Source organism: Labrus bergylta, chromosome 12, assembly GCF_963930695.1.
Source record: "Labrus bergylta chromosome 12, fLabBer1.1, whole genome shotgun sequence".
Lineage (NCBI taxonomy): Eukaryota > Metazoa > Chordata > Actinopteri > Labriformes > Labridae > Labrus > Labrus bergylta.
The window spans coordinates 6970925-6984934 of record NC_089206.1 but is presented as its reverse complement, the minus strand read 5'-3'; the positions used below and the strand labels follow the sequence as shown (position 1 = coordinate 6984934).

The window sequence follows — 14010 nt, the reverse complement described above, 5'->3', positions numbered from 1 at the left end:
TTTTTTTTTTTTTTTAAATAATGACAAAAATACCAATGGCTGAATTCCAATTAGCTGTTTCAGTGAAGGTCCTCGTACTGTGTGTGCTGGCTCACTGTCATGGATGTGTGATCTAAAAACAACAGAGCCATTGTTATTTCTTAAACCTTTATTTTTCCTACAATCACAAATCAAAATGTGAGCTAAAAGAAGGACCTATTCATTTTATACTGCAAGTGAATTTATTTTTATTTCAGGAACATTGAGCCCGTCATCAGTAGATAAAAACATCATACACCATCATTTTAGAGTGTATGGTTATAGCTACTTAAAAAAGAGATTGTCTTGCTACAAAAAATGTCCTTTGAAGCCAGAGCTCATGCATAAATATCCCTCATTGTTATGTTTCTGAATGGTTGTGCAGGGTGAGGGTTTGTGTTGAGTCTCCGCTGCCCTCTGGTGGCTCAGTTATTACAATGCATCCAGCGTGTGGCCGTCCTCTGAGGATACCCCCTCTCAGCTGCTTGTTGGTTCTGGTTTACACGCCAGTACTCGCTGCCTTTAAACACGTAGATGTGACCGTTTGTCCACGTGAAAGCAGCATCGGTGCTGCTGGGTAAACCCTGAAAGAGTTTTCCAACGGGTTTGGGATATGAGCTGAAGTCTGTCGGGCCAATTTCATCCCACTGCCAGTACGCAGAGCCCTAAAAATAACAAGTGATTAACTTCAACAAAACAATGTCTTAAAATAAATCCAAGAACATGTGAAATTCGTATGGAAGTCCAAAACAGCCATTGTTGCATTGATTATTTCTTATGTAATCATCTAGAGACTACAGGTTAATTAGGCTATTTATTTTTCCAATATTATCTGTGAGATGTAATTGAAGGAAATGGACAGCTAAAAAATCTGGCTCATGTGATCACACCTGATCTCAGCCTTCAAGATCTCCATCAAGACTTACGAGGAGGATTCACAACTGAACAGTGATTACTACAGTCTGATTGGTTGAACTATTATGAGCCTAAATCAATTGCTACAGTTTGCAATGCTGGGATGGCAAACCTGATCTTTTATAAATTTTATAAGTTATACGTTTTTATTTTAAGAACCGGTTCAAATTCTTATTTTATAAAGGAAAATAATATTCATGAGACAATAAAATAAGGAATTGTGATCTTGAGATCAAGTCATTTAAAAAAAGATTGGGTAAATGGCCGTACTTGGCCTCCGTACTTTTGTACTTACTTTGATAAAAATAAGTTGTTTGTTCTTATTGAAGTAAAAGGCTGAGTCGATGTTAGCGGGGATATTTGCCAAGGCTCTTGGGAAGCCCTTGTCAAGTTTAAAGTTGGTGTATCTCCATATTTTGTTGCCTGTAACAGAAAAATACAGTAATCAAGGATAGTTTTTCACACACTGTTGAAATCCTGCTAACAATGTACATCAAACATATGAGAATCTATACAACTCTGAAATAGAGCCACCCTTGAGAAAATAGGTCTTGCTGGTCCGCTGAGAGTGAACTGCTGCGTTGAGGCTCCCTGGAAGCTCCTTCCACAGAGCAGAGATCAGGACGGGAGAGTTATAACCGGTACTGGACACCGTCCACACGTACTGACCGCTGAAGACGTACGTCTTACGTAAAGGACCTGCAGGGACACAAGAGGAAACACTGCTTCACACAGATGCAGTTTTTTTTTAGGGAAAAAGGTTGTATATACGTATTTTCTTTGAGGATTTGTTCCCTGATTTTTGAACATTATTTGTATCTATTTAAGAAAGGTAAATAGAGGGGGAAACATATTCTAATTATTCTTCTGGCACTAAGACACCATCTGTAAGAGTTTGTGGCCTCTCAACTTTTGGGTTCCCTGAACTTGATGTAAAAGTATGTTTTTCCACATAGTGCAGTCTGAGTCTTTGTACCCAACATTACAGCATCCAGGCTGGCCTTGCAAGGATCTGGAGCTCCCCCAGGAACTAACGCAGCTGGATTTCTGGATGGAGGCGTTTTCTCTGGCTTTCCTGCAAAGAAACAACACATTATCATATACATGTGTATCCTACACCCTGACATTGTGGTATACTCTTCTGACATTACCATATAAAGTCTGGATGCCATGTATATCATCCGGATGAAGCTTGAAGTCGGCTCGATAACCGTTGTACACAGGCCCCATTAGAGCGCTGTAGTACTGTGAGTGACCCAGACCGAGAGAGTGGCCAATCTCATGAGCGGCAACTATCCTCAGGTTGGAGCCGGAGGTCTTCCCTTCTGTCCACATTTCATCTTGGTCGAAATGCACAAGTCCTGACTCAGGGGCATCAGCGTGGGCTAACACTTGACCTTCAGGATAAAGAGAGACATCGTATGAAGAGAGACATCACACATGAACATGTTTTTTTTACATGTGACATTTCTTACAAATTAAACAAAGATACAACAAAACACTGCTGTAGGCTGGGGAAATATCCAGATGATGTCGTAAATATGACGAGATCTTGAGAAAACTAATTAAATGTACGGATTGTCCACATCAGGCTTCCATATTTTATAGTGTTTATAGTTTTTTTACTTTGTACTTGTAGTTTAATATTTGTATTTTTCAAACAGGACCTCGATGTTGCCTCCTTTCATGCACTAATTCTGAAATGACAATAACACCTCCTTGAAGCCTTAAAAATTTTTAAACTTCTCAGTTTGTCTTTAAGACATCCACATTTCTATCGTTCTTACCTCTCCCATCAAAAGGCACTGGGCACGTCTTGTCTTTTCTGTGAAAGGAGATTTTGATGTCTGCTCTTCCTTCCTGCAGCTCCTTAAACCTCAGAGGTGAGACATCACTCCAGTACTTAAATGCACTCTGGATGGCCAACCGTGTCTTTCCTTTCCCCAGGTCTGGTGCGTAATTAAAGACGCGGTAGGTCAGCAGCTTCTTGCGCCAGTAACCTGTTCAAATAGAAAAGATTTAGGAGACTTTGAGTTTGATGTTTTTCCACAAACTTATCAGAAAACAGCTGCAGTAAAAAATGTTCGAATTTTGAATATGAAAGTTGTTCACCCATGACTCGATATTTGAGGGATTTGTTATTGAAAGAGTCTTCTAGACCACATCGAGGTTTGCTCATCATTGCCAGAGTGGCTGAATCCAGTTTCCCAGATATTTGCACGTTTGTTGCCTTCTGAAATATTCTGACATACAAGCACGAGACATAACTATAGTTAAAGAACCGGGGTTAAAAACAGAAGGAGGCATTTGTTTGGAAGAAAATAAAATATGGTCACCTTAGGGCTTCGACTATCTCCTCTGGTGAATGGTTTTTGTCTCCACTGTCCAGTGGGATGTGCAGGTAGCCATACTTCCTTAAATATGCCTGAAGAAAGAGTAATCATTGCAACATAAGTGGAATAAATATTCAGTTTTATAAATGAACAAATGTACTAACAGAACTCTGGTGCTGTATTAAAATATGTTAAATGACTGCAAAGCACTGCTGCTCCTTTCTTTACATGTATGAAGACTTCCTTTGTTAAATTAATTAAAACAAAATCAACCAATGGGATTTTTTTTTAAATTATATTATAATCATACACATTTACCAAACAGCATCACTATGGTTTGTTCAAACTGTCAGTTAAACTTAATAATCAACAGCAGAACGGACATTTATCTCCGTTATAACATGTAACATAACCAGACGTATTGACAGAAATGATAATATTTGATTATTTCTATCTTATTAGGCAGCTTTTAAACAGTTTTTGTGCAGTTAAAACGTTTCTGAATCCTTTCCAATACTGAATCAGAGTAAAGACTTAAAACCATGCAGTATAAAATATGAAATAATCCGAGGTCTGTAGAAAAGAAATGTTTCAGCATCTCCACAAAGTAGTATATTCTTACCACCGCCTCTGTGAACTCTTCTCTGCTCAGGGCGACAGATGAAGCTGTTGTCAGCAAAATTACAAGAAATATTAACTCCAGTCTGAAATCCATTTTTTGGTTTAAGCTTTCTTTTTTTGCATTACTTAGGGGACAAAAAAAAAGTCTAAAAAGGAACCAACACTATAAATTGACCTTAACAACAGATTAAAGGTTCTGGGTGTCTCTAAGCATCACAAAAGACCACAGCTCATCCGTCCACATCCATCCTGCTGCTCAGAGCTGAAGCTGCTGTCTCATTTTAGAGATTCAGGTTTTATACCACCAAGTATCTGCTCAGGAACTGCCTCCAAACCACAACATCAACCTTCAAGAGGAATGTGATGAACAAAGAACTAAAGATGTTTGAGACACTCACAGCAGGATCGAGCACTCTGACACCACCGCCGAGACAGAACGGCCTTGAGGTGTTTAAGAATAACCTCTGAGTGGTTTTGTTAACGTCAAAGAAAGCAAATAAATTCATTATTAAGTGTGTTAGAATAAAAAAAAGTTGATCTGCCCACCAGCTATAAAAGGTGATGACTTATAACCTGTTATGTCATTGTGGTGGGAAAGAATCACGGATCTGGAGATCTAATTAAGCTGCAGGAGTTTGTGGGTACATTTTCTTCCAGACGTCATAAATTAAATTGTGTGAGATGTGACGATGTTTATATTTGTGAAACAATGTTCCTCATGAGTCTTTACATAGCTCACATAGTTAGAGCTCTGTGAAGAAAACAACTAACCGCACATCCTCCACGGGACAACAGCTAATTGTATTGTTCACAAATGTAGGAGCACATTCAAGGGGAAAAATAACGCCCCCATGAAACCAGCGCTACAAATCGTCTTCAGGAGGCAGACAGAGAACGCCTCCTTTGTAGGAGTTCAAACTAAAAAAAAAAAACACAGCAGACAGATGTGTTTGGAGACACACTTCCGCCTCTGTGATAAAAAAAGGATCACATACTTTATTATCCTGAACTTCATGAAAATAATGATTTTATGTCTCAAAGAAATGACACATTACCAGAACACAGTGACAGACTTTCTTTGAATGATGACTTAACATGTCAAAATAATGACCTATCGCAAAGCTGTGACTCACTTTTGAGTAGTAAGAGGATTTCTTTCAAAAAAAACAACTGTAAAAAACTGTATCTAAAAAAATGACTCTGCAAAAGGATAATGACTAAGTGTGTAATGTAAGGTCGGAATCTTCTCAAAAAATTGTGACTTTTGGTGAAATGGGGAAAATAGTCTCAATGAAAAAACTAAAAACAAAGACACACACATCCCTAAGTGGGTGCTGGATCCAAAAAACAAATAAAAAAGCAACAAAAAACAAAAAGTCGTCGTCTGATGAAGAGCATGCTGCCTCAAAACGTCACTTGTTAATGAATCCTTTAAAATGGAGCTCCTTGGTGTGCAGATCTTTTTTAAACATATATATATATATATATATATATATATATATATATGTACATATCATGTTTTTTATTTGTTAAGCGTCTCGAGCCAGATGCAACAGAATGTGGTTCTCCTGCGTACTTGTCTGGTATAGAGTCTGAATGACAATTAAAGGAATCTTGAATTTAATCTTTAGCTTCTTTATCTAAAAATAGTGACAGCAGTTTATAACGTATGACTCACTAAGCGTAGCCTGATGAGAAACTTTCTTTAAATGATTCAGTGTCTCGAAGTAATCACTAACTCCCACAACTTAAACCACTTTCTTGTAATATTAGAATCTCAAAAAGTAAAGCATCTAAAAAAGGTTAGGATGCTAAAGTTATGAGAAACCTCCAGCTAAAGACTCAAAGGTCACATATGATGCAAAATACACTTTACCATGTTTTTCTAACACTCACGTGTCTCTATCGTGTACAATCCCCCATATTATGAGAAAAGTCCATCCTCTTTTGCCTGCTCCGATTTTAAGAAAATGTGTGCTCAAACAGGCCTTTGGAGATTTTCCCTTCATGACATCACAAAGGGCAGTAACCCCTCCCCCAGGTGGGTGACACTCCCACAGCTAGGTTTCTGTTCTGCCCTCTGAGTCTGCCTTCTCACCATGAACAAGTGGGCATGGTGTTAGCAAGCCCAAGCCTCATCCCCTTCCAGTAAGGGGCGTGGTCAGACACCGCTCATTTGCATTTAAAGGTACAGACACAGAAACAGCCTGTTCTGAGCAGGGCTGAAATAGAGATTTATAGGCATGATCAAATACAGGTTCAGAGTGGATTTTGAACAAGGCACTTCACAGAAATGTTTTTGGGGAGCTCTGAGACTTATTTAAACTTGTTGAACAGGAGGATAATATGTGACCTTTAATCTTTCAAAATGGTGAATCAGTCTGAAATAAATGACTTTGTATCTTAAAATAAAGACAAAAGCTGTTCAGTGTGTGGGTCCTCTGTAGCTCCCCAAACTTCATCAAAGTGGAAAAACTACATTGTCAAGGGTTCCCTTTCATGTGATTCCTGAGAAGCTCAACTCAGGGCAAGAAATCCCCACACAACAGAAGCTGTGCCGCAAACATGAACGTATTTTATGTCAGAAAAATATGAAGGAGAGACATCTTCTGCTTCAAGAATCAGGTTTTATATTTTTTATTGAGATTGACATTTATTCTCTATTATGAGTGTGTTTCTACTGAAAACAAACATCTTTTAAACACATAGCAGTTTTTTTAAGCTTTATTTTTTAAAAAAAGGCTCAGCCGGTTCCTTAATCAGCCGGGCACTGTAGAAACAGAAGTAAATGGTGTTTTGTTTTTTTTGACTGTTTTCAGCTGCTCATCAACATAGTTGGTAAGTATTTAGGACATCAGAATTGTGTATTTGAGTTCAAATAATATAAAAAGGGGTCCATGTTCATTAGGATAAAGAAGCCTGTCATCCTCTGCAGCAGTGTGGCTCAGTGTGGTGAAGCTCTGTGGCACCGTGCAATGAAACTGTACCCGGCTGTGATTACACATAATACTTTTGGGTTTGTCTTGTGACAAACGAAAATATACGACTTCATAAGCTGTATACGTTAATTGTACATGTTTCCAAATGATCCAATCACAACAACAACAAAAAATTGTACGTCCTGACTTCTGAAATACTTTCATTCAGGTAACTCACAGAGTTCCTGTCCACTCTTCTACCAAAAAGCAACATGACATAAACACCTGATGCAGCATGTATTTTTAATTGATGTAAAGACAGTTCCTCGACATTAGTGCGACTTCAAGAATCCATCCAAACGTTGACAAAGTGTTAATTCCCAGAGCAAACAAAATCTATTCTCTGGAACAATTTCATGTGTCAGTAATACCTGATGATGCTATGAAAAGGTACAAAAATGGAGAGGACAGACTAACACAAAACAATCACAATGATGTCTTTAAAAGATATTTATAAATGAGTGACCTGGCCAGTTAAAGTGTTTGAGCAGGAGTCATTATAATGTAAAACTAGAAAACAGACTTGTCAGTTCTGGAGATGTGTTGCCTGCTACATAAGCGTCTTGTTATTCTCAGCTTAAGACATGCCGAGTCTGAGGTCTCGTCCAGAGTTCATGATGAATATCAAACAGGTAGATTTTTTATTTTTTTTTTTATCTTAAAGGAAGCTATGATGACGGAGCTGTAAAGGTCCCTTCTCTGTCTTTCAGTATGTTTAGTCTGTCTGAATCTTTCTGCTTTCCTTTAATTGCTTCAAGAATCACGCTCGAGCTCCTGTAGCTCCTCTTTCAAAGCCAGTGCCCGAGCCAGCTTTTCCATCTGATCCTTTGTCAGCTCTTTAATTTCCCCCGAGTCCACTTTCTGTTGCAATTCCTCGACTTGTCGCAGCTTCTTTTTCAGGTTTTTGATCTTCTTGGCCTTTTCGGCTGCTGCTGAGGAATCACCGGTGGAAGAGACTGACTCCGGCGCCGCTGCTGTCTTGTCTGAAGACTCCCCGCCCTCTGATATTGACACGTTCTCGACGGCGTCGCTCACCAAGTCCACATCGGGGTCCTCGTCCTGGCCCTGATTCTGCTGTTTTCGTTTCTCTTTACGTTTCATGTTTCGTTTAGCCGACTTTGAGAGACCGGCGTTGTCGCTGTCCCCGCAGCCAGGGATCTTTTGCTGCTTGGTCGGAGCATCCTCAGACTGGCTCATCCCAGGAGGCAGGTCTGGTTTGCTCTTAAAAAACTTCACATACTTGTTTTCATAGCTGAAACAGAAAGAAAATTGAAACACAAGTCAGAGAACTAAGTCATTTTTCAGTTTCTGAAAGCATTTATGCCCCTTCTGAGCACAACCCCATCGTGCTTTAACACTAACGTTAGGATCACTACGTCCTGTAGGAAGGTAAGAACTACACTTACACTGGTACTTCCTCCTGGGGGACATAACCATCCTTCACTCGTCGTGGCTTCCTCCATGTTCCATCAGGTCGCTGTGTGGAAGCAATGTATTTCCCTGAAGAGCAACAGGGACAAATCTTAGAGAGGTGCTTATAACTCACTGCATGAATAACTCTGCACATTCTTAGGCCAGCAGACCCTTAAAGCCCCCCTGTCCACCTGAACATTTATCATGACATAAAAAAGTTGAGAGCTGGGACTAAAAGGAGAAAACATCAACAGACACTTCTGCTTTAGTTATTGCTCTGTAATGTTATCCACTATTTATTTATTCTATTTTAAATGAACATCTTTTGTCCAATGTTTCTTTTTTTGTTTGACAGTGTAACATCTATCAAATAAGAGTCAATAGATAAAATATATCCTCATTACCAAATGAAGATTTACAACGTTGATTACTGTTAATGGCCCTGTTCAGTAATATAACTGAGGATATAGTTTTAGATCTTCTCTGATCATTTGATACCCATGAGAGGAAAATAAACGGCTAAATGATCAAACACACCAGCCCACAATGACCCTGGACTAACAGCACTCAAATAAAGTGGATCATTAATGGCAAAAACAAATATTTTACATTTAAGCACCAAGCTCAGCATTTCTGAACTCGAGTATTGGAGATGAAATAAATTACTTATGGGCCCTTTTTGGACATGGACTGCACACATATAATGGGAACTATCAAATAAGATGGAGTTGTGGTACTTTGGTCTCATTCTGGTGGAGCTGCTTTAAGTTTTCAGGCCACCAGATGTCACTCTGCATTTAGAATTTAAAGCCAAGGTTTGTAGGAAACAACTACCATCTTCTTTTGAGGGTTCTTTAGTTTATTTAGACAACAAGGTTGGGAACAATTTTCTAAGAACATTGTATGCATTACAATCATAAAATAATTAGGGACGCTTTGATTGATGCATCGCTTTGACATCGGTACCGGCTGATATATGAGAGATCTCAGGTCATCAGCACAAAACCTTCTGTCACTGCCTAGATCGAGGACAAGATGCAATGGGGATCGGGCTTTTTTCTATCGCAGGACCAAAACTATGGAACTCTTTGCCCCCAGACATCCGTCTCTCTACTACTATTGGTGTTTTAAAACCTATTTTTACTCAATTGCTTTTAATGTTCAGTAACCCATCAAGCACAAAAAACCCATAGCTCTGTTATTCTTGTGTTACACTGGAATTAACAGTTTCCTGTTCTCTTCTTTTTTTTATTTTTTTTTATTGTGGTTGTTCTTGTCTTGTTACTTTTTAATGCTTTGTTTCTGAAATGTTCAGCACTTTGCATCAATCAATGTTGTGTTTAAAGTGCTATGTAAATAAAGTTTATTTGATTAGTAATTTGATTTAAAGTAATTTGATTTGATATATGGCAAATAATGTGGCATGAACGATGTCATTAGTCCATGTTTTATTAGTGCTAAATCAATTTAAGGCTGCCATCTAGTTCACCTAACTACTGATTAGGAGAAGAGGTTTTTAATTAGGCAGATTAAGTCACCTGACTAAAAATGGTGGTATTTTGGGAGACTTGCACCAAAAGAAGCCATGAAACAAGAATCGGCTAAATTGTTATTTTAAATATCGGTATCGGCCCTGATTTTCCCAAATGATGCATCTCTAATAATAATAATAATAATAATAATAATAATAATAATAATAATAATAATCAGCAGGCCTGTTTTGAGTTAAATGTGTTAATTGATGCATTATGTCATTTAAGTATTAAAATACACTCACCATGTTGTTTTATCTTTTAAATGATAAATACAATAAACAAATATGGAATTCCAAAAGACACGTTGTTAACGGCTCTTCGTCTACAGAGATCATTAAAAGGAAACTGTCTTCACATTTAATCCATGAGGTCAAACTTTGGCATATATAAAATATATTTCTTTTCTTTCCATCAACTCACTAATTCACTCCATTTTTAATAGATTAATGTCTGTTTCATTCAGCTGATAGAGGGTTAACACTCAGTCTTTCTATTGTGTGTATGTGTCTAAGTGTGTGTGTATGAATACGTGTAAAGGTTACCGTACATGTGTTTATATTTAATTTTGTAATTCGATTGGTTTAGTTGATTTTAGTTTAGATGTTTATTGCCATTTGCACAGGTACAAGACAGTACAGGTACATTGGAATTCTTGTGCGTTTCTCCCCGAGTCAGCTTCTACAAAAAAGTTAAAACTATATATAAAATAGACTAGCATTGTAAGAGAAAAAGAAAGAGTACAAAAAAGTAAAAATAAATAAGTTGAATTAACAGCTAAGCAAATTAAAATAAACTGTACAGAAGTTATACACTGTATTAAAGCAAATATATAACACAAAAAAAAAAAAAATAACAAGGGGAACACTGTACGATGAAATGAAAATATAAATATGTTTACATATTACACTTATTTATTTTGATTTATTTGTGTTTTAGGAGGTGAGTTGTATGTTTTTTGTTAATCCTATTTTGATGTATTCTTACATGTGTGCTAATAAACAAATAAGGTAAAATAAAAATAAATAATGAACAATAAATGCACAACTCGCAACACCAATGTAACAATCATAGGCATCAGGATAGTTAAATAAAAACACAATTTAAATGTATAAAACATCTGAGTTTTGTCAGATCTGTTTTAATAATCAACATGAACCCAAATGTCCAATCATAGCAGAAATAGCTATGTAGCATTCAGCCAGCTAATGTTAATGTGGCAGCTGCAGTGTCTATTTAACCTATAAAAAAAAAGGTTATTTAACATTAAAAACACAAACATTCGTAACCAGGTGTGTGTTACATGCAGCTGGATACATGACACTATTTTCACCATAACGTTAGCCGTTTGAGCTAAGACTAGCATCGAGAAGCTACAGCAACACAACAAACACTGAATCAACAATAACAACAGATCCTGTTCAAGAATATCACATGTGATTAAAATTAAGTAATTCTGAGCAAACTTGTGGCTGCTGTTTTTAAATTCAAATGATTGGTTTGTACAAAGAGCTGGCACATGTCTTACCAGAATCATCTGTGACATAGGGGGTTGCCATTTTGGTGTAACGTGTTGCTCCGCTCCCCTCAAGTCGGTTTTGTTGTCTTGTTGTCGGTTTTGTTGTCGGGTTGTCTCCAAAAACGTCCCCCGCCCCTCGCTCACTTTGATCCCACACAGCAGGAAAATGAAACTTTCTTCACGACGTTTGCTTCCCTCGGGGTGAGAGCTGTCATGGCAGCGATCAGGGTGATGACTTTTTTTTTTTTTTTTTGTGGCGCCGCGCGGGACAGCTACCGACACCAGTGTGTTGCCAGATCTCGCGAGAGAAACAAGCAAACCAACCAGCTCTGTGGAAACAAGCCCCAAAACAAGCGACCTGGCTCCTCATGGAAGTTAAATGAAGCCCAACAGGTGACCTAACCTACCACATAGTGTAAAAGAGAGGCCACTTGATAGCAGTATGTATATATGTATGTATATACAGTATATATATATATATATATACTGTATATATCAGGGATGGGGCAACTTTGGTCACAGCAAGGGGCCACATTCATTTAATTCTCACCGCCAGAGGGGCCAAATTGTAGAATCCAAAAACAATTACAGTCAATTATGTCTCAAATTTAACTCAACATATACCAGTGATCAATTATTATTATGGAAATATTTGTGGTTTTCATGATTTGATGGCTGATTTTGTCATGTTTTCTTCATGTTTCCAATTAATTTATATGTAAAAATTGACCTGAGGGCCACGTTGAGAGTTCATGGGGGCCGTAAGGCTCATGGATTTTTTTTTTTTTTGTTCTTTTGGGTGTCAGCATCATCAGCATGCTGTATTAAGATCAGATCTCTTTCTCCCACTGGTTATTATATATTTTTTCCATATTTCCCTTATTCCCAGGCATTGTCGCTCTGTCAGATGTAGTTGTGCGTGTGTGTGTGTGTGTGTGTGTGTGTGTGTGTGTGTGTGTGTGTGTGCGTGTCACGGGGTTGTGGACGGATCCTGGAAAAGGACAAACTATCGCGATCGTTTTTCGCTTTATTGTGGAGAGTTGGGAGAGAATCGGTCGGGGTTCATACAGGGTGCAAAGCAAGCCCAAACAAGCCACTGCACTTTAGAAAACAAGCCCAAACAAAACCCCGCAACCCGCGACTGACGATATTTGCAAGCGACTTTACAGAAAAACAAGCCCAAAGTCGCTTATAACAAGCGGACCTGGCAACACTGATACCGACACAACAACCGCCCAACTGTGTTTACAAGCGGGCGACGCCAGGCGACAAACCGAGCGAACCGAGCGAACCCTTTTCTTCGGCTTCGGAAATGACGACGTGGATCATTCGTGTTGCCATGTTTGTTAAATATACTTAGAGCTGTGTAAGAGCTTGTAGGAGTGGATAGTATTTTCCTATTTAGATTATATGAGCATGCATATTTACATTTCATTTTATTATTATGCACTTTATTTGCATTATTTGCATTTTTTTAAGTATTTACCTCCTGACCAAGCAAATAATTTAAATCAGGCAACTATCCTCTGTCTACTCTTCTGCTAAAAAGCAACATGACATAAACATTTGATGCAGCATGTATTTTTAATTGATGTAATGACAGTTCCTCAACATTAGTGCGACTCCAAGAATCCATCCAAACATTTACAAAGTGTTAATTCTCAGAGCAAAGAAAATCTATTACCTGATGATGACTCCAATCAACTTAGTTTGGTCAACTTATTTGCATTTAAAAGTGAATAAACACTGCGGTCAGTGTCACTTCTTTTTTGGTTGATGAAATCTCAGTTCAATGTTGTATTGAACAATATTATACCGGGAGATATATATTTTTTTAGGCCTTTTAACATCAGGGTCTCAGATATTAGAGACAAGTGTTACTATGAGACCAAGTTAACATCATCAATAACTATGAAGTCAGTGTTAAAACATGTTACTGTAGAATATACCTCACGTTTACTCTACTAGCTTTGTTAAAATCCTTTCTCAACTTAAACAAAATCTCTTAAAAATGTCACCCATTTATTGATTCCTGGTATAGAAACATACATCTGCATTTCTGCATGACTAAGTCTACTCACATTTAATGTGAATTAAATATAACTTTATAAAAATGAAGAACATTAGATAGATAGATAGATAGATAGGTACTTTATTGATCCCGAGGGAAATTCAAAGCATCCAGTAGCAGGTTACAAAGACGTACATGACATGAGACGTTTGTTACAAATTAGTCTCAAGTCTACTTTTGGCATGGACTACAAATCTTGGAAAAGTGTGACCATTTTAGCCTGCAGCTGATTTTTTTTTTTATTTCATCGAGATGGAATTATCTAAATTAATCAAACTGATTGGTCAAAGGTGAGTTTATGTTATGATATATTTTCCCTTTGGGGTTATAAGACTTTTTAGATCACACATCGCGCATCAGATAGATAGAATCTTTATTATCATTGTATACGAGGACACAACAAAACTTTGTTAGCAGCAATCCTAAACAGCAGCGTTTACAAAAACAACAACAATATATTTGTGGTGATATGAAAGAGAAATATGCAAAAAGTGGCCAGGGAAATTGCTGTTCAGTGAATGAATGACAATAATAATAAATAAATAGACAGTCGTGGTGACTGAAAGAATATATACAGTTATTGTTTTGCAGTGACTGATTAATTAAAAAA

General features: G+C 37.7%; 2 protein-coding genes across 2 annotated transcripts; both read right to left on the bottom strand.

Annotated features, from left to right (window-relative positions):
* Positions 1-34: 34 nt before the first annotated feature.
* LOC109985477 (matrix metalloproteinase-19-like) lies at positions 35-4146 on the bottom strand. The gene is made up of 9 exons (XM_020635835.3): positions 3889-4146; positions 3270-3358; positions 3046-3176; positions 2721-2933; positions 2085-2330; positions 1910-2008; positions 1468-1632; positions 1229-1356; positions 35-683 (listed from the first exon to the last, which is right to left on the bottom strand). The coding sequence occupies exons 1-9, from the start codon at positions 3979-3981 to the stop codon at positions 444-446; spliced, it is 1404 nt and encodes a 467-aa protein (XP_020491491.2). The 5' UTR covers positions 3982-4146; the 3' UTR covers positions 35-443.
* A 2362-nt stretch (positions 4147-6508) lies between these two features.
* pym1 (PYM homolog 1, exon junction complex associated factor) lies at positions 6509-11592 on the bottom strand. Its single transcript, XM_020636743.3, has 3 exons — positions 11339-11592; positions 8272-8365; positions 6509-8117 (listed from the first exon to the last, which is right to left on the bottom strand). The coding sequence occupies exons 1-3, from the start codon at positions 11367-11369 to the stop codon at positions 7619-7621; spliced, it is 624 nt and encodes a 207-aa protein (XP_020492399.1). The 5' UTR covers positions 11370-11592; the 3' UTR covers positions 6509-7618.
* Between the last annotated feature and the right edge of the window lie 2418 nt (positions 11593-14010).

Excerpts from the sequence above, each read along its gene's own strand:
- LOC109985477 (XM_020635835.3), bottom strand. The coding sequence starts at position 3,981 with ATGGATTTCAGACTGGAGTTAATATTTCTTGTAATTTTGCTGACAACA. Across the intron at positions 3,359-3,888 it reads AAGAGTTCACAGAGGCGGTG|GCATATTTAAGGAAGTATGG; the intron begins GTAAGAATATAC and ends CTCTTTCTTCAG. Across the intron at positions 2,934-3,045 it reads CCTCAAATATCGAGTCATGG|GTTACTGGCGCAAGAAGCTG; the intron begins GTGAACAACTTT and ends CTATTTGAACAG.
- pym1 (XM_020636743.3), bottom strand. The coding sequence starts at position 11,369 with ATGGCAACCCCCTATGTCACAGATGATTCTG. Across the intron at positions 8,366-11,338 it reads CTATGTCACAGATGATTCTG|GGAAATACATTGCTTCCACA; the intron begins GTAAGACATGTG and ends GTTGCTCTTCAG. Across the intron at positions 8,118-8,271 it reads CCCCAGGAGGAAGTACCAGT|CTATGAAAACAAGTATGTGA; the intron begins GTAAGTGTAGTT and ends TTTCTGTTTCAG.